The sequence below is a fragment of the Dipodomys spectabilis genome, unplaced genomic scaffold (genome assembly GCF_019054845.1).
Source record: "Dipodomys spectabilis isolate Male_0828 unplaced genomic scaffold, ASM1905484v1 ptg000024l, whole genome shotgun sequence".
NCBI lineage: Eukaryota > Metazoa > Chordata > Mammalia > Rodentia > Heteromyidae > Dipodomys > Dipodomys spectabilis.
In genome coordinates, this window is record NW_024870701.1 from 14,902,244 (window position 1) to 14,929,994 (window position 27,751).

At 38.9% G+C, this 27,751-nt stretch overlaps 1 protein-coding gene across 6 annotated transcripts in view; it reads left to right on the forward strand.

Moving 5' to 3' along the window:
• The window catches only part of Mapre2 (microtubule associated protein RP/EB family member 2), a 164,451-nt gene that overhangs the window by 71,806 nt on the left and 64,894 nt on the right, over positions 1-27,751 (forward strand). For all 6 annotated transcript variants that reach the window (XM_042675115.1, XM_042675114.1, XM_042675111.1 and 3 more), the window contains one exon: positions 12,973-13,100. In XM_042675115.1, the coding sequence (XP_042531049.1) occupies positions 12,980-13,100 (121 nt within the window). In that variant the 5' untranslated portion in view covers positions 12,973-12,979. The remainder of the gene's footprint in view (positions 1-12,972; positions 13,101-27,751) is intronic.

A 27,751-nucleotide genomic window follows, 5' to 3' on the forward strand; every position in this document is an offset into this window, starting at 1 on the left:
AGTGACTTATGATTTCTAAAAGTTTGGGGATGGAGTTTTTGGGATCGTGGAGGTATAGTATCATGTCGTCTGCAAAAAGGGATAGTTTCACTTCTTCTTTCCCTATGCGGATCCCTTTAATGTCTTTTTCTTGCCTTATTGCCCTGGCTAAGGGTTCTAGGACTATGTTGAAGAGGAGTGGAGACAGTGGACATCCTTGCCTTGTTCCTGTTTTTAGGAGGATTGGTTGTAGCTTTTCCCCATTAAGTATAATATTGGCTATTGGTCTGTCATAAATGGCTTTTATTGTTTTTAGAAATGTTCCTTCTATTCCTATTTTCTCCAGAGCTTTTAGCATGAATGAATGTTGAATTTTATCAAAGGCCTTTTCTGCATCTGTGGCGATAATCATGTGATTCTTGACCTTGGCTCTGTTGATATGCTGGATTACATTTATTGACTTACGTATGTTAAACCATCCCTGTGTCTCTGGGATGAAGCCTACCTGATCATAGTGTATTATTTTTTTTATGTGTTTCTGGATTCTGTTAGCTAGAATCTTGTTAAGGATCTTTGCATCTGTGTTCATCAAGGAGATTGGCCTGTAATTCTCCTTTTTGGTTGGGTCTTTGCCTGGTTTGGGGATGAGTGTGATATTGGCTTCGTAGAATGAGTTTGGGATAGCTCCCTCCTTCTCTGTTTCTCTGAAGAGCTTGAGGAGTATGGGTATTAGTTCTTCTTTAAAGGTCTTATAGAATTCTGCTGTGAATCCATCTGGTCCTGGGCTTTTTTTTGTTGGAAGACTTTTGATAGCTTCCTGTATCTCATTATAGGATATTGGCTTATTTAATTGGTTAACTTCTTCTTTGCTCAGTTTGGGTAACTTGTATTTCTCTAAAAATGCATCCATTTCCGCCAGATTTTCTTCCTTTAGAGAGTATAGCTTTTGAAAGTAGTCTGTTAGAATTGTTTGGATATCTTGGGTACGTGTTGTGATGTTTCCCGTGGCATCCCTAATCCTATTAATATGGGTTTCCTCTCTTCTTTTTTTAATTAATCTTGCCAACGGGCCATCAATTTTGTTTATTTTTTCAAAGAACCAGCTTTTTGTTTGGTTTATTTTGGTTATGGTTTTCTGATTTTCTAATTGGTTAATCTCTGCTCTCAATTTGGTTATCTGGCTTCGTCTAGTAGCTTTAGGTCCCATTTTTTCTTGTTTTTCTAGCTGTTTTAGTTGCAACATGAGATTATTTACTTGGTCTGTCTCCATTCTCTTGATGTGGGCACTGAGGGCAATAAATTTGCCCCTCAGGACTGCTTTTGCTGTGTCCCACAAGTTTCTTTGTGAGGTGTTTTCATTTTCATTGAGTTCTAGGAAATGCTTTATTTCTTCTCTGATCTCTTCTGTTACCCAGGCCTTGTTAAGGAGTGTGCTGTTCAATTTCCATGTATTAGAGAAATTTCTGCGGTATGCTTTGTTATTGAGAGCTAGCTTGATGCCACTGTGGTCAGATAGGATACAGGGGATTATGTCGATCCCTTTGTATTTGCTTAAGTTCCTTGAATGAACTATGATATGGTCTATTTTGGAGAAAGTTCCATGAGCTGCTGAGAAGAATGTGTACTGTGTTGTTTTAGGGTGAAATACTCGGTAGATGTCAGTTAATTCCGCTTGAAGTATGGCCTCACTTAATTCGGTAGCTTCTTTGCCAATCCTCTGGTTGGTAGACCTGTCCTTTGGTGAGAGTGGCGTGTTAAAGTCTCCTAGTATTATCGTATTGGGATCTATTTTATTCTGTAAGTTTGAGAGCATTTGTTTAACATATCTGGGTGCACCGATATTTGGGGCATATAAGTTGATGATGGTTATATCCTCCTCTTGGATTGTTCCCTTTATTAATATGTAATGTCCGTCCTTGTCTTTCTGTACTGATTTTAATGAAAAGTTTATTTTGTCAGATATCAGGATAGCTACACCTGCTTTCTTATTGGGGGAATTTGATTGGTAGATCCTTTTCCACCCCTTCACTCTGAGTTTGTTTGTATGTTTGGCTGAGAGGTGGGTCTCCTGAAGGCAACAGATGGATGGGTCTTGTTTTCTGATCCAGTCCTCAGTTCGTTTTCTTTTAATTGGCGAATTCAGCCCATTTATATTAAGAGAAAGTATAGAGAGATGCATTGTTGTCCCTGCCATTCCGTTTTCCTAAGTTTTTCTTCTTTCCTTTCCTCCTGTGCTTGCTCAGTTAGACTTTGAGTAATGCCTGTTTGGGGCAGGTCCCAGTTCCTGGTTGCTTTCTTCAGGTTGTGTCCCCCCTCTTAGAATTCTTTGTAATGCTGGCTTAATGTTTATGTATTCATTTAGTTTTTCTTTGCTATTAAAAGTTTTCAGTTCTCCATCGAATGTGAATGCTAGCTTTGCCGGGTATATCAGTCTGGGTTGGCAGTTATTGGCTCTCAGGGCTCGTATGGTGCTTTCCCAGGCTTTTCTTGCATTCATTGTTTGTGTGGAGAGATCTGCAGTGATTCTAATTTTTTTCCCGTTGTAGTATAGCTCCTTCTTCATTTTTGCTGCATGCAGGATTGTTTCCTTATTATTCAGATCCATCATTGTTACTATTATGTGCCTAGAAGTGTTTCTCCTGGGATCTTGCTTGTTGGGTGTTCGATAAGCTTTTGTGATGTAGTTAAGATGGTCGTTTTTGAGGTGGGGAAAATTTTCATTGACTATCTTGTTAAATAGGTGTTGCATTCCCTTGCTCTGGAATTCCTCACCTTCGTCCACTCCGATTATGCGAAGGTTAAATTTTTTAGCATTATCTGCTTGCTCTTGAATTTCCCTTTGGTTTAATTTGAGTGATTTTTCCATATCTGTCACTTTTTGGTCCAGTTGGTGTATTCTGTCTTCTGTATCTGACACTCTACCTTCCATTTCATTCACTCTGTTGACCGTGGCTTCTATTGTGGTTTGCATGATGGAAATGGATCCCTTTATGGATTCAATGTTGGTTCTCAGAGTACTGATCTCACCTCTCAATGAGGTGATATCAGTATGCATTACCTCTAATTTGGCGTTTATCTCACTTCTTACTGAGGTTTGTGCAGCTTCTATTTTTGCATCCAATTTTTGTTTGATATCCTGTATATCTTTTGATAGTTCATCCTTGTGCTCTTTCAATTTCTGATCCATTTCTCGCTTTATTTCTTGAGTCATTGCCTCCAGCAACCCTTGGATGTAGTTTTTGTCTTCCATTCCTGCTTTGCTCCCACTGGGGCTCTCCCCTGCGTGGCTGCTGGCTTTTGAGGTGAGCTTGCTGTCCTGGGTAGTGGTAAACCTTGTGATTTTTCTCTGTGATTTTCGCATGGGGGTTCAGGAGACTGCTCTTCAATCTTGTTTTGGTGTGTCTGTCTTTGCTTGGTTGCTGATTCTCTATTGGTAGAGAGAGTCTGTGTCTGATCTGGATTCTGTTGGGAGCCTATTTCCAGCTGCTATTCACTTAGGATTCTCAGCTCTCTGCTGTAGCAATTCCCGCCTTTGGAAGGGTTGAGCAGCCTAGACTGCTTGTGTTTGCTCCTGCGGGTGCTCTTGGGAAGATCAGATGCTCTGGATGCACTCTCCCAAATACTGGAGTCTGCTATGGGCTCCTGATGTGTTTTTGTTTGTTTTGGGCTGGTTGTGGGCTTGAACTCTAGGTTTGGGTGCTGTCCCTCAGCTCTTCAGCTCAGGGCTGGCACCCTACCATTTGAGCCACAGCCCCACTTCTGACCCTTTTTGCTTTGTTCAGGCGCCGGTCCCCTGGCCTGGTTCCGGCCCCAGCCTGGAGCGCGCTCGTTAGGCCTGTGCTAATGTGTATACCACCTTGGTTATGCAGCCTGGAGGACACAGTTCAAATTTCTTCTACTGTTGGTAGTCTTGACCCAGGGGCACTGTTCCTGGCTTGAGCATTTAAGCTCCCTTCCCGGGGCGCTCTTGCTCTGGCCTGGCCAGCAGAGTGTGCTCCACCGGCTGGTGGGGCTCTCGAACAGTTCCCAGTTTTAGTGGGTCCTGTGGTCCGGGTGTTGGGGTAGGGAGTCTAGGTCAGGGTCTGGGGATTCCCTCCAGCTCTGGTCTCCCTTGATGGATTCCCTGTCCCCTGATGGGTACTCACCCTGTAGGTCGTCAGTTGTTGTTGCAGTCCGTCAGTTGTTGTTGCAGTCCGAGTTCAGTTGGGGTGGTTGCGGGCTGGGTTGGGCGGCCCCCCGCCGGGTCGTTGCGATAGCGACAGGTCCCTTTGTGGCGCTGCTGGTGCCGGGCGGCTTTGGCGGGATGGAGCCTCTCCGCTCCGGTGGAGAGTGATGGGTGGGGTGGGATCCTCCTGGAGACTCCCGGCTGGTAGGTTTCTCTGTTCCTGGCGATCCGCTGTTCTGCAATCCGGTACCTGGTGATCTGCAAGCAGCCCCCTGTGTCTCTGTGGCTCCGGCAGCCCCTGCCGGGCCGGCTGGCCGGCGGCTTGGCGCACTGCCGCGCGGCCAGTAAAGGTTGGGGGAGGGGTCTTCGCTCTTCTCTGTTCTGAAATTCTTCTTTTCCTCTCTTTCTTTTTTTGTTATTTTCCACCTCTGGTTTTTCTCTGAGTGTTCGTCTTTTTGTTGTTGTCGGTCTCTTGGGGAGATTAAAGGTTGGAACTCGAACTCTCTTTTTGGTTGGAGAGAGCTGTGGCGTTTCCCTACTGCCCCGTCGCCATCTTGAGAACCTTCCCCTTTGTCACAAGCTTTTCAGTGGAAAACTCAACAGATTTGTGTGAGACTGGGTCTCTTCATTCCAAGGAACTAATATAATTGGAAAGCAGGACAGCAACTTTGGAGGTTTCTCCCTTTAGCTTAGTATTTTGCTTTATGGGAATAAAAGTATCTTTGTTTTTTCCTTCAGAATATTTACTTTTTAGATTATTTTAAGAAATGTCACATAAGAGATATTTACATTGAAATTTTGGTAAATTTCTTTTAAACTCAATGATATTTGTGGATTCTTAGAAGTGTTTGCAAAATGGCTCTTTTTATTAGAATAACACTAAAAAGTTTTTTTCTTAGTACAAAGTAAGGTTTACAAGTACATTTAAAATAATGCACCTCCCCTTACCTGATATGTTGGAATGGCCAACTTTGACAAATTCTAAAACATTTGACCAAAGAATATGAGTTGGAATTAACAGTGTGACTTTGACTTAGATCAAGTATAAGTCCAGTAGCTGGTGAAGAAAGGAGTTAGCTGAGTGTGGTGGCTAAGATAAACTAATCCTACTTACTCTGTGGTGGAGAGCTCTAGGGTAGCCCCCATGTAAGGTAACAAGACCACCTTTACATGCAAAAGGGAATGGGGGAGTGGTACAGATCCTGAGTTCAAATCTCAGTACTGCCAAAATGAAGTAATAAATAAAAATAAAAACAAAAGGTCTGAAGGCTTAGCTCAAACTATAGAATACTTGCCTAGCTTTTGAGAGGCAGTGCCAGAAAAAAAGTTTTACTTCTGAGACCCTTTGATAAGATTTCTAGTGTCTGGTCAGTTTGATGTGGCTTCCAGTGAAACACAGATACTATTTTGTTTTGTTTGTTTTGTTTTGTCAGTCCTGGGGCTTGAACTCAGGCCCTGAACACTGTCCTTTTTTGCTCATGGCTAGCACTCTACCACTTGAGCCACAGTGCTACTTCCAGCTTTTTCTATTTATGTGGTGCTGAGGAATCGAACCCAGGGCCTCATGCATGCAAGGCAAGCACTCTACCACTGAGCCACCTTCCCACCCCAAACACTGATACTTTTAACATTAACTAAGAAGGGCCTCCCAAGTTATTATGTGTTGAAATTCAATAGCTTTCTCAAGTGAAAGAAAAATGATATTTCTTTTTCTCTCTCTTTTCCAGTCTGTTCTTCATTTTATTTGTGTGACGTTAGGGGGGAAAAGTGTATTGCCTGGATTTTTCTTACTTTTGTTGTGGTGGGTTACTTCTCCCAAGAATGGAAAAATTGCTTAAAATAGATGGTTACGAGAGAGAAGAAAGATGGTCACAAATATGGATATTGTCAGTACAAAATATGTGAATGGAGCATATTGGTGTGGAATGGGTGAATTTTCTGAATGCTTTATATTGAACATGAAGTTTCTTCTTCTTAAGGGAATGACATAAAGAAAGTAACTTAAGTCCAAAGTGACTTTTAAAGGTTCATTTTCAAAGTGGGTTTAGGGTAAACTAAACCAAAGGGGGTCTCCACACAGAGCAGCTGACAAAAGTCAGCCTCTTTGGAAGGCTGTTCTTCTGCAGATGGTCAAGTCTAAACTTGGGAAGCCTGGAAAACTCACACTTTAGTTGTTTAAAAAAAATCAAAGTCAAAATAAGTTCCACATGCCTCATTTCCAAGATTAATTTCTCAAATCCTTTCTTCTTATATTCACATGCCCAGGGCTGGACAAGATCATGGGCTATGTAGCCTGTCATGAACCATGCTGCGAGGAAAAAACCCAAATACAGAGTTACCCTCTAAGAATGTATACAGGGAGGAAATAGGAGAAACTTGCTCCTCCCTTGAAGTATGGCTGTGATAGTCTTTTTGTGTGTGGTAGGGTGGAGAAACAAAATAAATTACATAAGAAACAATTCCAGTGAGCACACATAATGTTAGCTGTGACACTGCACATATTTGTTAAATTTTGAAGAGACACTCCTCTGGAATACTTTAGAAATCCTGCCAAATTTTTCTTGGTCAAAACTATGAAATATTTTTCAATTGGGTTTTGGGCCCATGAATGGTAAGGTAGTCAAATTCATACTTTGGTTTCCACAGCTTGGGGCTTGCCAAGCCTTTATCTAGGCTTTGCTCAGTAGGTTAAATTCTCATTGACTCACATGAAATTCCATTTGTTTTAGTAAGCAGAAATGCAATGTCTAATTTGTATGGCTCAAGAATTGCTTTAAAGCATAAACTCCCGGTACTTCTCCACCCAGCACTACTACCATTGTCAAGTACAGAATGAAACTGAGCAAACTCAGCAGCACAGCAGTCCCCAAGGCCGACCTTTTCCTCAAGTCACATATGTTAGTAGTCACTGCCCACAGACAGACCAGAATCTTGATTCTGCTTGTTGGAGATGTGAAGGGGTCTCTGTTTGTCTGTGTATTTTTCCCCCCTCTTGGTTGAAAACAAACAAAACCAGAAAACATTGACAACCTTCTTACAGAGACATTCCAACATTCACACAAGCAACATTTAAATATATTGTGACTTCTCATTTATTTTAAGGTAGGATAAAGAAATGTGCCTTCCTTGTATAATGACATTTAAGTAAGATATTAAAATATGTAGCACAGGGATTATAAAGCTGAGACACTGTCCCTCAGATAACTACTTTTGGGCTGCTTCCCAGGTCTTCAACAACAATCTAGTTGAGGTTCTGGCCAAAAACTACAATGGTAGGGGGACAGTGTTTTGAACCCTCTTCTTTTTAAGGTTGGTATGGAGAGAAATGATTTTGTCCCAGAAGCCACATGATAGGTTACCTAAGCATGAACTTGTTTCCATGTTAAAGATACACTGAAAAATGAAAACAGAAGACTAATCTCTACACAGTGCATTGACTCATTGTTCTGTAGCATTTAATATGACCTTTCTTTTCATAACCATTCATTTGTCTTGATCATTGGAAATTATTAAATGAAAAATAATACATATTAGATTATTATAATTTCTACCTTCAGTGGATCTACCCATTAATTGACTTTTCCAAAAGGCCCTTAATATAGAGTTGCTCTCCTTGCAGTATTCCCAGATCGGCAGCTCTGTTGGTTGGAGAGCAAGGATAATGGAAATTAAGAGTGATGAGTTCAACTAGGCACTGGGGGCTCTCGCCTGTTATCCTAGCTACTGAGGAAGCTGAGATCTGAGGATCGAGATTTGAAGCCAGCCCAAGCCATAAAATCTGTGGGACTTTTACTTCCAGCTAATCAGCAAAAATCTGGAAGTGGAGTTATGGCTCAAGTGGTAGAAGCACCAGCCTTGAGCAAAAGTAAATATCAAGCGAGAGTTGAAGACCCTGAGCACACACACAAACACACAAAAGCAGTGAGTCCAGTAACTAGATAACTGGAGTTTACCTAAAACACAAATTCAGTTCTATTTTCATTGTTTACCAGGTCTTCCTAATGAACTCCTTGAAGGTCCATATTGCTTTTACTTGGCTTTTGTAGCTATATGTGTATTTAGATTATGAAAAGACTATTGTCCGTAGGTGACTGTATTGATCAAGTCTTGGAGGAAAGTGTGATTTGTTGACAGATGGAGGCAATCCACTTCTTTATTCTCATGGAATTTTAAAAAACTGCCATAACTCTTCTGCCTGGTCACTCATTGTCCTATGTCTTTAGGTAACCAAAACATTTTTACTTACTTAGATATGGATTATCTTTCTAAAATACAGGGCCATTTATGTCCTCCTTGCTTTGTGTTTAGTTTTACTTTTCAATCATCTAGAACAAAAATTTCCATCTCTAGCTTGGTACCATCTAGAATCATTCTGGCCCTTGACACTGTACCCTCTGTTAGTGCATTGCCTAGAAATGCAAAAGCCCTACGCATGAAGAAGCCACCCTTAGAAAATAGCATCAGCTGCCAGAAGTTACTTTGGTATATGAAAATGACAAGCAGTCCAAAATATTTAAAATTTTTTAAATTTAAAGCTTAGTAGGAGAAAAACAAAGGTTGGGGTAACAATGTTCAAAAAAGAAATGTATTCATTACCTTCCTCATGTAACTGTAACCCCTCTGTACAGCATCTTTACAATAAAATAAAATTTAAAGTGTAATTTTAAATTGTTTTAATTTTTAATGTTTTAACTTATCCTTAGTGAAGTTTTATATATTTTATGCAAGTGATCAAAGATTGATTGGATTTAAAGGCAAATGGTTTTGTTAATGAAATGGTAAAGAAGACAAAGGAAAATATTAACCAAAAAATAAAAGAACCTTTAGTAGTGATAAAGGAAAGTAGTTGTCATAGTCACTCAATCTGGGATTCCATTGTCATTGGTTTTTCAGATCTTCAGGAGAAGCATTTAGCATGAAGGGTGCTTCTGCCAATGGAGGGATAATTATTTACAAGTGAAATAGTCAGTTGACACTTTGAAGTGGAAGACTTTTACTGCTTTTATGAAACTAAGAATCTCAAGCACAACTGTCTCATAAAACCTACAAACTGCAGATTTTGCTATACTATCCGGTCACACCTATATCTCTTAAATACTATACACAAATGCAAGGAGTCAGAGCCCTCAGAGAAGCAACTAGTTTTTAGATCAGAAGAAGGAAAGATAAAACTTGAGCCTGGCTGGGAATGTGGCTTAGTAGTAGAGTGCTTGCCTAGCATGCATGAGACCCTGGGTTCGATTCCTCAGTACTGCCAAAAAAAAAAAAAAAAATCTCAGGGACAGCGCCCAAACCTTGTGTTCCAGCCCCAGGACCAACACTGAGAGGGGTAGGGAGAACAAAAAAACAAAATCTTGAGCCTGGAACTCTTGTCTTGTCACACCAGCTAGCAAAGACGTTATCAAAGACTGCTAAGATCTACTTTGTAGACATCACGAATGCATATATGTCTATACCAAATATGCTTAAATCCATGAGTTCATAATTAGGCTTCTAAAACTAAAAATATAAACCTCATTGAGTATACTTGGAGAATATGAGGAGCCACTTCATGGTTTTAAGAACTAGTAAATGAAGAATCAGACATCTTCCCTGCCTTGTGTATAAGCTCTGAGCCTCAAGGTACCTCAGAAGGGAATTTCACTTTGTAAAATTATTTCAGCTAATAAAATCAAGCGTGAATAACAAGAGTATCACTGAAGTTTCTCAGGAGTTACTGGAGCCAGGCAAATGTCATCAGTGGCTCACAATATGATGAAAAGAGTCAGACATTCCATTCTTCCCAATGGGAATTGAGACACTGCATGAAGTAGATTGGTCTTTTCACTGTCCTCCCAACTGAGGCTTGAATCAACTGAAACCTCTACATCAATTACAGTTTGTAGGAAAAGGATGTACAGAATGAAATGTTAAACCACAGCTATGGGATGGTGTGTGCCAAATCTCCAAAGAGCACAGTTTGCTCAACAACAATAAAAATTACAAGGCAAGACTAGCAATGAAGACAAATCCTATAAACAATAGAAATTCAAAAGAGCCTATCAAATAATGGCAGTATTTGAGCCTTTGTTGTCAAACAAACCTTAAAATTGTAAGGCATCATAATGCATATTTGATCATATTCAGCAGTTGTTTTAGATGCGATATGGTAATATTTATGGTTTAGCACTTTTCATTGTCATTGTCTTTTAGAGACACACACTGAAATATTTATAAGTGAAATGATGTAATATTTGGTCTTTGCTCCAAAACACTCTGGCCTGAGGGGCCCTCATAAGATTGGCTGAGGACAGTGGATAGAAGTAAAAAGATAGAAGTATAAGTAGAAGAAACAGAATTGGTCAAGTATTGATTGTTTTTGAAACCAGGAAGTAGACACAACTAGTTTGTTGTCATATTTTCTTTCCTTTTGCATGTATTTGAACACTTCCAAACTAAATTAAAAGTTTATGTGTACATACTGGGCGTGGTGGTACATGCTTATAAGCCCAGCCCCTGGGAGGTTGAAGCAGCAGGATTTTGCAGTTGAGGCCAGCCTGAGTGGCATAGGGAAACCTTATAGGAAAGACAGAAAAGGAGATGGAGATAGAAGTAGAGAAGAGAAGGAAGGAAAGAAGGAAGGTAAGGAAGGATGGAGGGAGGAAAGGGAAGGAAGGAAGGAAGAAAGGAGGGAAGGAAGGAAGGAAGGAAGGGAGTCTAAACTGACATATTTAAGGGACAGTTTGTCTAGAGATATGTAGATATACATATGCTATGAAATTATTAAAATTGCAGTTTTTTTCACCAAGGTTTAAATGTTTAAAAAAGAATCCTTAACATTTGTAAGCAGTGACAATGAAAGTGCTGTGAAATATTTATGTGTAAAGCTGTAACCCAGTGGCATTCTATGCCTCCATCACAAAGAATGGCATCGCCCCATTTGTTAGGAAATGGAAAGACTTGGAAAAAATTATATTAAGTGAATGAAGTAAGCCAGGCCCAAAGAAACATAGGTCCCATGGTTTCCCTTACTTGCAATATCTAGTATATGTCTGAGTCAAGCAGAAAAGGTCAGATAAGTTGATGTTAGAGGAATGAACCCTTAGATATGTATTCAAATGTTTTTTTTCTTTCCTGCAATTGTTTCTAACACATTTATAAGATTATTTCTTTGTTGCTTTGTATGTCCCTCCCCCACAGTATAACCCCTGCTTTCACTGTATTTGATGTCGGTATAATTTGTGGAGGGGAAGGGGAAAAACAAATCGTTTAAATAGGGATACAAGTGGACCCATTACAACAATGAGATGTACAAGTTGTTATGTTGAAAGTCGAAAGCGAACTTTACAACTTTGGTGGGGGAGGTGGGGGGGGAGGATTGGGTGGGGGCAGGGGCGGGAGGATAGGAAGGGATGGGAAGGGATGGGAAGGGGAAACAACGGAGGAGGCAACAATGCTTGATAAGAAATGTACTCATTATCTTTCCCATGTAATTGTAACCCCTCTGTACAGTATTTTCACAATAAAAAAAAGAACTAAAAAAAAATAACTAGTATATGTCTGAGACAAGCAGAAATGGTCAGATAAGTTGATGTTAGGCGAAATGAACCCCGAGATAAGGGCTCAAATGTTTTTTCTTGCTTTCAATTGTTTCTAACATATTTATAAGATGATTTCTTTGTTGCTTTGTGTGTCCCTCCCCCACGGTATAACCCCTGTTTGCACTGTATTTGATGTTAGTATTATTTGTGGAGGGGAAGGAAAAAAACAAATGGTTTAAATAGGGATACAGGTGGACCCATTGCAACAATGAGATGTACAAGATGTTATGTCAAAAAACGAACTTTACAACTTTGGCGTGGGGCAGGATGGGAAGGGATGGTAAGGGGAAACAAAGGAGGCAACAATGCTTGATAAGAAATGTACTCATTACCTTGTAATTGTAACCCCTCTGTACAGTATTTTCACAATTAAAAAAAAACGATTGCTCTGGTGCAGAATAGTGTACACCCAAGTACCCTCTTTTTTGTTATTGTTATTCTACATTTGTTTTAGCATCAATCAGGTGTACAAGGAGGTTTGATTTTGACCAATTTATAGATGCATACAATGTACCTTGATCAGACCCTCTGTGACTGCCTCCTTCCTGCTCCTCCCTTCCTAAGCTACTCTCAGCAAGCTTCATTGATCCACTCTCACATAATGTACATAAAGTATATTGACTATTATCACTCTCCTTTGCCCTTTCCTCTCACCCACCCTTCCCATTAGCACTCCCTCCATAGGACTTGTTTTACATTCCTGTCATTTTTACCTCTCCACGCCCCCCACCCTGCCATGTATGTGCTTGATGATTGTTCAAAATGGTTTCACCATGGTATTCCACATATACAGCATTGTAATCAGATTGACCCTGTCATTTACCCTCACTTTCCCCATCCCCACTACCCCTAGTATTCAACAGCTTTCAATGAGTTTCACTGTAGTATCTCCATTCACATGTGCAAAGTATTTAGGTATTGTTTGCCCTGTAATCTCTTATTACTAACACCTAGACTTACAGTCAAAAGTGAGACTCCAAGTTGTGTATTCAATTAGTTATTTCCATTTCAAAACCTGGAGTTTTGAGTCTAACGTAAAGGATGTAAATGGTCCTGCATGAAATGTCCTAATTTGGTAAACTCAGGGCCAAGGGGAGAGAAAGAGAGTGAAAAGGCTTTATTAGAAAAGGACTTAAACATCCTAGAACTCTGTCAAGGGTCCTCTCCTTCAGTAGAAGTTTTTCATGTTTCTAAGTTATTTTTTATTCTTATGAGTAAATAAATGTATTATTATTTGTTTTCTCCTAGTTGGGGAATGGCGGTCAATGTGTATTCTACCTCGATAACCCAAGAAACTATGAGCAGACATGACATCATTGCATGGGTCAATGACATAGTATCTCTAAACTACACAAAAGTGGAACAACTTTGTTCAGGTAAGAGATTGTTTGAACTGTTGATGGTTCTGCGGGATGTGATTGATTGATTGATTGTAGGTCCTGGGGCTTGAACTCTGGGCCTGGGTGCTATTCCTCAGCTCTTCAGCTCAAGGCTAGTGCTCTACCACCTGAGCCATAGCACCATTTTGTGGGATGTGATTTTTATAAAATATATGTGATCATATATTTGGGATGAGAAAAAGTATGTATCAGTAATTGATAGATAGTTGAAAGGGGAAATTTGAGGCATAATTGAGGAATATAAGGGAGAAAAATACCTATAATTATCTGAGAGATGGAGCCATTCTGACAGGCATATGAGTTCCTCTTGCTTGTTCTCTCTAATGCCTCTCTGTAATGCAGTCCTGGCCTCTCCTCCATCATGCCATTTACCACCACTCTTAATGATTAAAACGCAGTAGATCCTTTGTGATCCTCTCCTATGAATATCCACCTTTGGTCTCACTGTGTGACTGTCTGGAAACCCTCTATAATTTATCATGTCCCAGTGTATTTTTTTTAACCATCCAGTATGTTTACTTGTAGATTTATAGGCACATTCTAGTTATCGCAAATAAGGGAAACAATCCAACCTATGTTTCTTTGGGTCTGGCTACTTTGCTTAATATAATTTTTTCCAAGTCTTTACATTTCCTTACAAATGGTACAATATCATTCTTTTGATGGAAGAATAGAATTCCAATAGATATATCACATTTCCTTCATCCACTTAGGATCATCTGTCAAGGCTCAATAGCTATGTGCAAAATGATATTTTACAAAATGAACTCCAAGAAATGGAAACAAGAGATGGTTTTTGTTGCTATTTTTGCTGTCTTTTTCCTTTTGTCTTGTTTGCTAGTTTGTTGGTCCTTTGGAGGGTAAGGGGGGCACAGAAAAGATGGGACAGAGTAAATAGATGCAGCAATGCTACTCACTAGATGCTATATGGAAAATGAACTCTAAACTTGTGGGTGGGGATGGAAGGGAAAAACTGCAAGAGAGAAAGGGAAGAGGTGACATGGTTCAAAAAGAAATGTGCTCATTGCTTCACCTACGTAGCTGTAACACCTCTGTACATCACCTCTACAATACTAATAAAATACATATTTAAAAACACAGTAGATTTTAAACTACACGCCTATAGGCTCATACCTGTAGTCCTAGCTCATGTATGTAATCCTCAGGAGACTGAGATATGAAGATCTCAGCATGAAGCCAGCCCAGGCAGGGAAGTCCATGAGATTCTTATCTCCACTTAACCATCTAAAAGCGAGAAGTGGAGCTGTGGTTCAAGTTGGAGAGCACCAGCCTTGAGTGGAAAAAACTAAGGGACAGTGTCCAGGCCCTTAGTTCAATCCCCAGTAGTAGTTTGCTTGTACGTGCACGAGCATGCGCACACACACACACACACACACACACACGCATACACACACACACACACACACATCACAGTAGATCTTGAAACAGTCTTTCTTAAAAACTTGTAAGATTCCTCATTGCCCCTCTTACAGGTTAAAATTCAGTACCTACATAGCTGCTAATGTCCTTTGCCTTCTGGCTGCCTCTTCCCCGTTGTCTGAGGTTTATCTCCACATTGCTGTCAGTTGTGCCTCAGTTCCACAAAACACCCTAAGTTTCCTAAATCTCCTTCCATTTGGCATCTCATAGTTTTGTTCATGCCTCTTTTGCTAAGAAGGTCTTTCCCCATCTTTGTTTGTGGCAAAATCCTGTTTACAGTTTCAAGTCTGTCTGGCTCACCTCCTACACACTCTTGTGAGGTAGCCTCCAGGCTCCCAGGTTCTGAGATGTTCCTGAAACATCTCCATCCCCCAAGGATAACAGCTGCCATACTGTGTTGTAATGTCTAGCTCCTGCTGCTCCAGAGACACAGAGAGTTCTTAAGAGAGGCATATATTTTACTTTCTGTTGAACACCTGAGGTAGCATTGTATCGACTGAGTACATCTGTATATGGAATTAAAAATAGAAATTCAATTTCAATAATAAAAAGTAGGGACATGTTGTAAAGTAATGCATTCTTTGGTTTAAGCATTTATCAAAAAAATAAATAAGCCTTTCTTGGAAACAAAAAGGTATTTTTCTTCTTGTAAACTAACAAGTAAGAGATTTCCTCTCTGCCTCTGGCTCTAACGTGAAATGGTATTCAGTACAAGATCCATTGCTGTTGAGCATTTTGAGCTTTCCCATTGGGTTATGTTTGAAAAAGATTTATCTTACGCAATGCAACTCAAATTTGGAAAACCCCCAGTAGTCAATCTCAGATCATGTCTGAGTCCAGTATCACCACTTATTCTTTTGTTACCAGGTCTGGAATTTATCAGAATACATTAGAGTACTTAACTTTCAATGCTATTCACAGCTCTTTCTTCCTACTCATTTTTTCTCCTGTTTCCAAGAGATTGGCATGATCCTAATCATTACCTCACCAACCTCACGTGACTAGACCTCAGATGAAGTCCCAGCGCTGTGACTGAGATCAGTAATAGGGGATAACTAATAAGTTCTTTATCTTTCAGAAACAAGCAATATTACTCAGGCATGATGGTATATTCTTGCAATGCCAGCACTTGTGAGGCATAGGCAAGGAAATCATGAATTTTTACCCAGACTAGGCTATATAGTGAATTCCAGAACTTCAGAGATAACATAACAAGACTCAGTCTGAAACACACACACACACACACACACACACACACACACACACACACACACACACACACACACACACACACGAAAAAAGCAGGCTTAGATTATGATGATGATGAATTATTTTTGGCCTATTGAAATGGATCCAGAAGTTACTTTATTAAAACAACCGTATTTTACCTTATTCAACTTCAAATGTATTTTTTGTACCCTATTCAACTTTTCATGTCTATTCACTTGAATATTACTGTACAGTTATTCTTACTATGCATTCTGGAGCTCCCCAACATTTTATTTTCATTTCATTTTTATTTTTATTTGCTTGTTACAAATGATCAAAAAAAAGCATTTCTCTTATAGCAGTCACTTTTGTTGCATATACCACTCTTTAGGTGCAGTTGTTTGTGAATTTGTCCCTTTTCCCACAGTCCCTGACAGGCAGTGCTTCTCCTCAACAGAGCTCATTTTTCAGATGAATGGAAGGCAATTTCAACTGTTAGGAAACAGAGATAACCACAAATTAGGTGTGATCATGTAGATAAAGGAATAGTGTCAGTTATCAAGAAAAAGAGAAGAAGGAACGGAATAAGGAAAAGAGTGGTGGAGAACATTCCCAGTCCTGACTTGGCAGTGTTAAAGTAATCCAGACAATGTCTTAAGGACTCAAAAATGTTTTGGTAGCAATGAAATAAAAGAAAATTCTTTAGATATAGTAATGAATGTTTATGAACAATATACATAATATTTACAGATCTTTAGCATTTTCCAGAAGGAATTTCAACAAAATGCTAATCCATAGTAGTGAAGGATTCTTAATATAATTCACTTCAAACATTGATCTATATTCACCCATTAGTTTTAATAACATCGCTGTTATCAAATGGGACTTGGTGAAAGCTGTAGACACCATTTTGATCACTGTTCAACAAATATAATTTTCATTAGGACAATTTGATGGTTCAGAAGGAGAAAATAGATTTATAGGTTCTGTTCTGCTCCAAAACATGTTTCTTATTAGAAAACAAGTATGTTTTTCCCTACAGTGGAGAGACAAATATTTTATTTCAGCCAGTAGGTTTCTCAAATGTATAAACTATGATCCAGATATACATATAAACTTTGAAAAAGCAGATACTCGACACTCTTGACCTTCAAAGACAGTACCTCTGGGTGCAAGACCTAGACTGCATCTTTTTTTTTTTTTTTTAAGTAACCCAAGTACTTTTATCTGCAGCCCAGAGCTTGCAGCACATTTTTGAGAAACCCCAAACCACTAAAAGGGAAGTTAAATTATCCCAAACTTTTTTGGCATGGTTTCCTTATTCATAATTTAACCTGTGACTTTTGTCTTCAGCAATGATATTTGGCAGGAGAAGGCTGTCTTTCTATTTATTTATTGATGAACGTATTTATTTAAACCTTTCATTGTTTTAGAAGACATCAGAGCAGCGAGGTTAGTACTGTGAGGACAAAAGCAAATCTAAATATTGTTGGCCTAAGAGACTTTCTTTATGCATAGTCATTTTTTTTACATTTTTTATTGTCTTCACGTATTTGTGCAGTTTCAGTTTACATGTTAATTTATGAGTACAGTGTATCTTCATGAGCATTACCTTTTCCATCATTCTCCCCCCTTCTCCCAATCCCACACATCCCTTTAGTTAAAATTCCTGAAAATGCCTGAGTTTTTTTCCTCCAACACATATTGTAATTTTATTTTTTGTTGTGACATTGTACTTCAGCAGTATGCTTAGGGAAAAAAAATTACAAAAATACCTTCACATCGTTAAACTAATTCTTTTCTGATTCAACATCCTTTCTTACCTTTTTTTTTTCCCCAAAGACTTACGCTCTAATCCTGAGGCTCTCACTTTGAATGTTTTTCCCACTTGCATTATTTCCTTTATTTAAAAATAAAATCCAGCGAAGAGATCTCCTTGTAGCCATGTGTTAAAAATAACATTGGGTTTTCTTCAGCTCAGAAAGAGCTCAGAGACTGCTTCAGATTGACATTGCATTTTCTTCATAATTTTTCTCCCTTTACATAACATCCTATTTGTTTCCATGTATGCATTTTTAAAAAGCTCTTCAAAGGAAAGGAAGATGGAGAAAGAAGGTAGGGCACTTGGAAGTATGCTGTTTGAGTTGCAAAACAATGAAAATGACTCACTCTTATCTCCTGTTATTTTACCCCAAGGATGTAACCTTAAGAACGGTTTTCTTTGAACATTAAATCTGGGTCATGTAATTATATACATGTTTTGTAAAAAGCAACTTTTAAGTTTCAAGTGAAAAGTAGGTTGTGGAAATGGCTATCCATGGAGATATATGGATGTGTGTGTATACGTGTGTGTGTCTAAATTATATACTGTTTATAATAATATGACAATATGCTGATCATCTAAATCTACTTTAAAAACAAATCATGAATTTTTGACTGTGGAATGGAGCGTGAAAATCATATCTAATTTCGAATTGGTTGGTCTTAGAAATTTGTTCTATTTTCATTCACTTTTTTCAAAAGAACATGAGGAGTATTATGTTTTTGCTTGAGTACCAGTTCAAACCAGTTTGCTAGATGTTTTGTGAGTTTTGAAGAGGGGAAAGGTGTTAAAAAATCCTTACCAACAAATTTCGCAACTTGAGATACCTTACTGGAGATGATAGGAAAGGAAGCATGACAGGAGTTAGAGGAGCACATCTTTTCCTCTTCCTTGCAATTTACCCTTCATCCTTACCCTAATATGCTAACCTCCTTTGTAACTTAACTTCCAACATCCATTCTATCCCCTGGGCTAGGTCTACCAGCCCAACCACTAGGACAGCCAGCCCTCTTCTGTCTGTACATTTTCCCTCCCTCCTTTGCACTCCCTCCTAGGACAGGGAAGAAGTTGATTTATAGCAAATACTGAAATCAGTACAAGAGTGTTATGGGGTGTGGGGAGTAGCAGGGAGGTGTCACCAGAATTGTCACTTCCCTATACTTCACTGTGTTAATTTAGAGCCTAATCATTTTCCTGAGCATTTTGAATATCTTAATAAAATATCATTTGAATGAAACCATTTTTGATGAAAAATTTAGGTATTTTTCTTGACTGACTAAAAAAAGGTAGGAAAAATTATTAGAATTTGATTCTGTTTCAGTTTATGCTTCTCTTAAATTAGTTCAAGCTTTGTCTTGGACCAAGTTTCTGGCATTTTCTTCTTCCAGGAAAGCTTCTGATTTTGGCTGATGGTTTTGTAGTTGTGTTTATAAATCTGGGTACTTGGTAGCTCTGTAGAAGAGGCTAGGATTTAGAGTATACTCTGTGGTTCACACAAGTGTGGCCATCAGGCATTCACTTTACCCTGGTGATAGTCATTCTTGAGCCCAGCAATGTTCTTTGTGACCATTTTTGGCTGGAGATCTGTGCCTGTTAAATAGGTTGATCCCAGCCTAGTGCGATGTCTTTTGTGCCGTTTCTCTTCTCTCCACAGAGACCGCTGTCAGGAGGACAGGTTAGTGATGAAATCAGCTCAGGGGCTAAATTTAGTAGGACTGCTTTTACTGGCTCTCTGGCATTGAAACCAAGTAAGGATATTCCATCAGTGTCTGTAATCTGGAGTTTGCTTAGCTTTATAAAATTATAGACGTGTTTTCTGTAAGAAAGTAAAGCCACATCAGACTGCATTACTATTGTTAGAGAAGTTATTGTACTCTCATGAGAAGAGTCTTCATGCTCAGAGGGATTATATAAGGGCTTTTTTTTTCCTGACAATTTCTCTCCCTAATTTTATTTGACTTAAACTAATTATAAAAATCAGTTTATTTGGGCTCAGCATGGAGAAAGGGCAAAAACTGAGTTAGGTAGTGACAAGGAGGAGTCCAGCCAGAGGTTGAATTGCTTCAGCGCATACATATTTGTGTTCCCACTGATGAACTGACTGAAAGGGAGTTTGTTTGTTTGTTTGTTTTTATTTTGCCAGTCCTGGGGTTTGAACTTAGGACCTGAGTGCTGTCTCTGAGCTTCTTTTTGCTCAAGGCTAGCACTCTACCACTTGAGCCACAGAGCCACTTCTGGCGTTTTCTGTGTATGTGGTACTGAGGAATCGAACCCGGGGCGTCATGCATGCTAGGTGAGCACTCTACCACTGAGCCACCTTACCAGCCTATTTATTTATTTTTTTAGAAGAATATTGTAAGGTTTTGTCCCTGAATTTTTTTAATGCTGATAAAATTTTATATTACACATAGTTAAGATTTAGCTATTACTAAATTAACACATATTTGAATCACAGTTTATATACTTTTAAAATTTTTTCTTATAAAGATGCTATACAAAGAGGTTACAGTTATATCAGTAAGATAATGAGTACACTTCTTGTTGGGCATTGTCACCCCCACCTTTGTTTCTCTGAGTTTTTACATATACATTATCTTGACACTTTGCTACTGAAGAGAAAATAAATTGGATATTTGTGTACTCAGGATTTTTGTTTATCTGCTTTTATGATGCCAAATACCATAGCAGGGCAAAGTGTGTGTGTGTGTGTGTGTGTGTGTGTGTGTGTGTGTGTGTGTGTGTGTGTGTGTGTGTGTGTTCTTACCTTCATTTACCAAACTGGCATATATATTGTTTCTTATACATATGGAAGATGTATCTTTTTTAGCATATACTAGTTGACCAATGTGTTGAGGGAGTGGGGGTGGGGGGCTCGTGACATTTCCACACACGTGAACAGTGTATTCTCATCAACCTCTTCCCCCTCCCACTGCCCCTTCTTAAAACAATTTCAACAGATTTCATACTTCTACTTTCATACAGGCAAATAAGCTACAACATTCTCATGGTATTTGTGTTCTGATCATCAACATGGCTTTATTTAGCACACATATTTTGAGCCCTTTGGGTTAGACACTAGGGGCCAGGGAATAAATAGGATGTAACCCTTTATCACTTATTATTTGTCAGAGCTCTATACAACAGAGTGCTGTTGTAAAAAAGATTAGAGATCACCTTGTGGTTAGTGATCATTTAAGAGAGCTTGGAGCACACTGTGGAGTAAGTGAAGGGAGGCAGATATCAAGAATTCAGTGTAAAAAGACTTATTCTTCAGGTGGGGTATAGTGCTTGTAAGTGACCTAATGGCCACTGTTCAGGAAACTCCCAGACATGCTATCCTCCCTCTGACATGAAATGAGGTGTATAGTGTATAGGAGTGTATAGGAGAATGTGTGAGTACTGAGTTTCTTCTACGCACAGATTTCTCAGGCTAAGGTAGCCTTTGTCTTAAGACGCAAGCACTCTAGTTAAAAAAAAAGGAAAAAGAAACTAGGCAGGTGCTGTATTAGGTACAGTGCTTAAATGCATGAAGCATGTTGTCTGCTTCAAGAGAAAGGGATTTCCTGATGACCTCATAAAAGGAGTGTGCAAAAATTGGTTTTACTCTTATTCAAAGCAGCTATACATACATGTGGGTTAGCTCAGGAAACCATAAAATAGCTGACCTCATTGGGAGGAATGCAATGGCTATTTTTAAGTTTGATAAAGCCAAACTTCAGGGATAACTGCTTGAGTCTCTTCATGGTTAAGTGTCACATGACTGTGTTAGTATTTGAGAACAGACCTGCAGGTCCATCCCATACCCTTATTTTTATCAGTTTCTATGAGCACTAAAAAGGACAGGGAAATGTTTTTAAGGCTACAGAAAGAAAGCTGATAGAGAAAATAGATCACCTAGAATGTTGTTATTTTATTGAAAACTGATAGTATATATATATGCAGAAAGGTAGGTAGAATCACAATGAACTTAATAAAGTTAACAGGAACTTTTTTAGAAACTTAAAAGAATCCTTAATAAGTTTACAAAAAATAATTTTAGGGATTTGTGCAAAGCATCATCCTTAGTTAAATTCTACACTTTTCCCTCCTATTACTTTACCTTATCTGGGAGAATTCCCAGAGATCACAGATGAGTTTACAAGTCTACTTACTATATCTACTACACTAAGATCCTTTTGAGTTTTGCCTGTCCCTAAACCACAAATGAGTGTGATTGTTAGTTTAGAAATGAGAATTGTGATACTATGGAATAGATGATGAAAACAATAGGATGGGTGCAGATGATACAGATGCTGTAATAAGGTTATTAATGGAAGGATGCTCCAACATTAACTCAATTAGCTTTAGAGCCAGGACCTCTGACTCCAGGCCCAGGGAACTTAGAAAGGAATATGCAAAATCTTGCTGAAGAAACACACTTGGTTAACTTTCAAGAATTGTAGCACATCATTCTAATTACAGAACTATTTAGAGCAGTTTCTCTTCTAATTTTTTTCTTTTTATGATGATGTGCTTACTTTTAAAGCATGTCATCACATGCTTATTTTGAAATCACTTACCAGGGTCTATAAAAGCTATTATCCTAACAAGGAAAAAAAGGGTGTTCCAACATAGTAAGAATTGTTTTGCTTTTCCTCAACATGTAGTTTACTTTACTTGATACATGTATTCCTTATAAATTATTGTCTGAATTCACATTTCTACTTTTTTCTCTCTCATTTTGCTCTTCCAGTCTATTTGAGGAAAGACTTTAGAACTGGAGATACCTTCATGGGTTTTCAGTAGATAAAATGGAAGATCTTAGGAATGTGTTCAGACCCTCTCTGTGCTGGTGGGAAGCCAAAGACATTATTTTGTTTTGTTCTGTTTTAGTCCTTTGAATCTAAAGTATGCTTTTGGGAGATTTTGTATTTCATATCAGAGAAGCCCAATTCAAGTACACTCATTTTTAATAGCTTTGATTATTCTCACTGAGCACATACTTTTATACTTTAGGGACATAATGATGTCATGGTACATCAGCTTTTTTTTTTTTATCATTCTTTCTATACTTTCAGTATGATATTTATTTATTTTCGTTCTTACAACAATCCTGTAGGGAAGAATAGGGGTTTTTTTGTTATGTTTTCATTTTAAAAATGAGGGTACGACAAATGATCACAAACAAGACCATACTAAAGCTACCAGCACAACTATGCTTATTGCAGCATTATTTACCATAGCTAAGATATGGAACCAACCCAGATGTCCCTCAGTAGATGAATGGATCAAGAAATTCTATGGAATGGAATTCTGTGGAATTCTATGCCTCCATCAGAAAGAATGACATTGCCCCATTTGTTAGGAAATGGAAAGACTTGGAAAAAATTATATTAAGTAAGCCAGGCCCAAAGAAACATAGGTCCCATGGTTTCCCTTATTTGCAATAACTAGTATATGCCTGAGACAAGCAGAAATGGTCAGATAAGTTGATGTTAAGTGAAATGAACCCCAAGATAAGGACTCAAATGTTTTTTGTTTCTTGCTATTGTGTTTAGCATATTTATAAGCTATTTCTTTGTTGCTTTGTATGTCCCTCCCCCAAGGTATAACCCCTGTTTTCACTGTATTTGTTGTTGGTATAATCTGTGGAGGGGAAGGGAAAAAACATTGTTTAAATAGGGATACAGGTGGACCCATTGCACTAATGTGATGTACAAGATGTTATGTGGAAAATGAACTTTACAACTTTGGCGCTGGGGGCGGGGGTAGTGAGGGGGGGGAGATGGGAAGGGATGGGAAGGGGAAACAAAGGAGGAGGCAACAATGCTTGTAAGAAATGCACTCATTACCTTGCCCATGTAATTGTAACCCCTCCGTATGGTATTTTCACAATAAATAAAAAAAAATGAGAGTACGAGCTCAGAGAAGCCAACCAACTGTTCCCAACTGATCTCCTGGGAGCACAGCCTTGCTGTGTACGAATGTATGGCAATGCATGTGGTAGAGTTCTCACTGCATGTGCCCATAGGGGTGTGTTTCTGACTTTTCCAAATTCATTTATCAGGAATCCACTAAGCATCTCCTCCTTCAAACAGAGGGAAAAGAAAAGAAGTCCATATGCCTACCCTTTACATTTAATGGAATAAATGACAAATGTATATATCTAATGGCAAATCCTAATGACACAGTTACGTCTCAGTAGTGCTACTATCATAGTCCAAATCTCTGAAAGAAATATAATGGAACATAATGGTGTTTACCAGGTGGGAAGCAAAACCCTGAACTAAAAAAAGAAAGTAAAAACCAGAACTAGAGGCATGTCTTAGAGGTATTGTGTCAGCCTAGCAAGCATGAGGCCCAGAGTAAGAATCTCATCTAGAATGATTTTGTCTAGGAGCTTGGAGCTTCCCCCAGACACACATCAAAAACTAAAGGATTTACTCATCAATAATATTTGTTCCCCAAATACTTATTTCAACTCAGGAAGTCTGTATTCAGTAGCATATTATGAAGCTTTAGAAGTAGTTTTCTCTTTCCTTCTTTAACATGAGAAGTTAATGTTTTCTTCATCTTATGTATTAGATTAGGCTGATGCAACCTTCAAGAGACTCACCTACTTTCCATCATTTCTTTCCTCTTGTTACCGTGCCTGTTTCCCAACTTCAGGCAGACGTCATCCACAAAGCCTTTTTCCATATATTCATTTTAGCAGATACTCTAGAAAGATGAATTGGGCATTGTCCTTGTTTTGCTAGTCATCTTTTTGTTATTATAACAAAATACCTGAGATAATCAACTTATAAAGAGGAAAGGTTTATTCTAACCCACAGTTTTGGTGATTACAGGCCATGATCAGTTGGTCCAATTTTGTGAACTGAGTTGCTATATTGAGACCACATGCCACGGTGCGGTGTATGTGGCAGAGTAAAACCATTTAACCCATGGCCATATATCAAAGGACAGGAAGAGGAAGGGGTCAGGGTCCTCCATGCCCCCTTAGAATTATATCCCAATGATCTAAAGACCATCCACAAGGACCTGCTTTCCAAAGGTTTCATTGCCTCCTAAGGTACTCAACACACAACCAGAAAAATTGCAAATTAAATTTCAAATTGATCTGCTGTTTGAGTTCCCAAAGCCAATATAGTGAAACAGTTCTTCAGTGGGAATAGAAATACTTCATAGACAATGTTATGTGTGAAAGATATTTAAAGAATGAGTAAGTGTTGAAGTGACACAAAGACATTTTATATGGAAAATGTTTGATCAAGACAGAAGAGGCACACTATTTGAGTATGTTAAGTTCATACATAGGACATCTGCAGTATATGTTAGGATTCATGACAGCAAAACAAGAGCAGGAATGCATCAAGCAATAAGCACCCTAACATGAAAAAAAATTTATTTCAGTCCAGGAGAACTTTATGTCTTTGCTTTGTTTGTGTATTTGGCCTTGCAGATTTAGTGGATGGCCAATATGTATTATGAAGTTGAATTAAAATTCTGAGGATCATGGTTCAAAGCTGGCCTGGGCAGGAAAGTCCATGAGACTCTTATCTCCAATAAACCACCTGAAAACCAGAAGTGGTGCTGTGGCTCAAGTGGTAGAGTGCTTGCCTTGTGCTGAAGAGCTGAGGGACAATGCCCAGGCCCAGAGTTCAAGCCCCATGACTGACCAAAAAAAAAAAAAAAAAAATACTGCTCTCCAAAGTAGATTTTTAATGTATTCAGGATTCAGGCTGAAAAAAGATGCGCATTCCTTTAGTCATTCCTACAGTCAGCAGATATTTACTGAGTACTTTTAACAAATTTCAGATGATTGATCGGAACCTGAGGACACAGCAAAGGTAAACAACACAGATCATCACACCCAACTGAGGCCTATTTCTTCACTACCAGAGTTCTCATTGCCATGTATCTATGCAGAGCATTCAGTTGCCCTTTGGTTTTGCTTACCCATATGTAAAGCAAAGGTAGAGCAAGGTCATTGCTCAAAAGCAAGTGTGTGGCATATTTCATTATCGATCTCTATCACTAATGAACAGTGTGCATAGGAATGTCTGAAATATTCAAAGGTCAGTTTCTGCACAATTAAGATGATCAAGCCAGGAAACCCCCAGTTCCACAGTTTTTCAGAAAAGAACATTTTTTTTTCTGATCTGGTTTTTCTAAATTGTGGTTTTTTTTTAAATTTATAGTTATCAAACATGTTGACATTATATGGGGAGAATGTGTCAGAAATAAAATGTTTTGGCATGTTGGAACTGCATGAACTCCTTGATGCCTCCTAAAATAACCATCTCCACTACCTCCCCCTCCCCCCATCCCCCCCCCCCCAGTCATTATGTAATTGTGACACATAGCAATTTACCTCTTCAATTGCCCCCTCCCTTCCAAGGGAGTTTTCCTTCTCAGGTATAAACACTCAAGCTTTTCTGACCAAAATATGTGACAATAGGAAACATAGAAATGTAAGACTAATGTCAGCAGTTTCCTGCAGCTTCTCTTCATGGCAATTCCTAGAAGAATGTTAGAAAATTACAGAAGGACCTACATTTGAATGAAAACATGAATGTTAAGTTTAAAATTATACATTATTCCATTAGAATCCATTTTAAAAAGACATTCCCTGTTTCTTTGTTGTTTTAAAAAATTAGCCCATCTTCTTTCATTTCTACTATGGTCATCTAATTGAATTGCTGAAGTAAACTGTTTTGAGTTTCTTCTGATATTAGAATTGTACAATGTTCTGGGATTGACCTGGGAAGTGTAAAGAAACTAACTCATTATAGAACAATACGCTGTTGTGCATAAATGTTTTGTGGTGACTATTCCTAAGTTCTCTGTACTTGCTGGGGACCTCCTTTATTGCCACGCCCAGCTGCTGACTTTCTCTGGTCCCTTTTCAGGGAACTGTGGCAGAAAGGGGTGACTACCCACAGAAAATGGTAAAGTATTACCCAGCTAGCAGACTGGATTGGGGAAAAAATGGTAAAAGTAAGGTGTTCTCACTGGAAAGCTTTGGGGAGAAGGTGAAATCGGGAGGAGTTGTGGAGCTATCAGCCCTAGAGATGTGAACTCTGCTACAGAAAGATCTACTTGTGAAAGGGACATATGGAAGTTGTCTGTGGGTTTGTGTTGGTCCATTCACACTGCAATACTTTATATGTACTAGGAGCTTCTCCATCAAATACTATGCCCGAGTTCATTGTAGGTTGGTACATGTAACTATTAGTAGGATGATAGAGGCAATGATTTGGGAGAAATTCCCTAAGAAAATGGGAAAGTGCATCAGCTTTGTGTTTCTTACCTTTTAATGAACTCTGAGAACAGATTTGTTCCAAAACTTGGAGCTTAAGATGACATATTTTTAGGCATTCTCTATAAAGACAGCTGTGTTTAGAAGTTAGCATTGGATCCTCACAGCCTGTAACTTAAGCTTTTTTTCATGGCACCCAAAGCCTTGAGCCATCTAGCTGGAAATCACCTACCTCACGACTACCTTCCCCGTGGCCTGCACTGGCCAAGTGCGCCTTTCATTGTATGTTCCAATTCCCTACTTTTGCTCCAAATGCTTGGTTGGAGGCCTTCTCACATGCTTCCTTCTCCCTCTTCTTCCTGATCTCCCCTCTCAAGATGAAAGCTCTCTCTTTTCAGTTTATGGAGCTTTCAAATTCTTAGGGTCCTGCTGTAAGCCTTCAGTATTAGAAGTCAAGCTCCTTAAGGACAGAAAACTATCATACAAGTGTGGCTTGATTTTATCTGTTTGAGAATATATATTACTCTTTCTTGGGTTTTTATTGGAGAACTCTTTAACTCCTTTAAGTTCTCTGCCATATAACTTAGTGCCTGTCGCTTTCTTTGTCTTTCCCTGGCTTTTCCATATGTATTTTTCTGATTTCTCTAAATAAAATTACTTGGTTCTTTTTTTTTTTTTACCAGTCGTGGGGCTTGAACTCTGGGCCTGGGCACTGTCCCTCAGCTCTTCAGCTCAAGACTAGCGCTCTACCACTTGAGCCACAGCACCACTTCTGGCCTTTTCTGTTTATGTGGTGCTGAGGAATTGAACCCAGGGCCTCATGCATGCAAGGCAAGCACTCTACCACTGAGCCACCTTCCCAATCCCTACTTGGTTCTTTTAGAGTAAAATTATATTCCTTTGTAAGGATTTGTT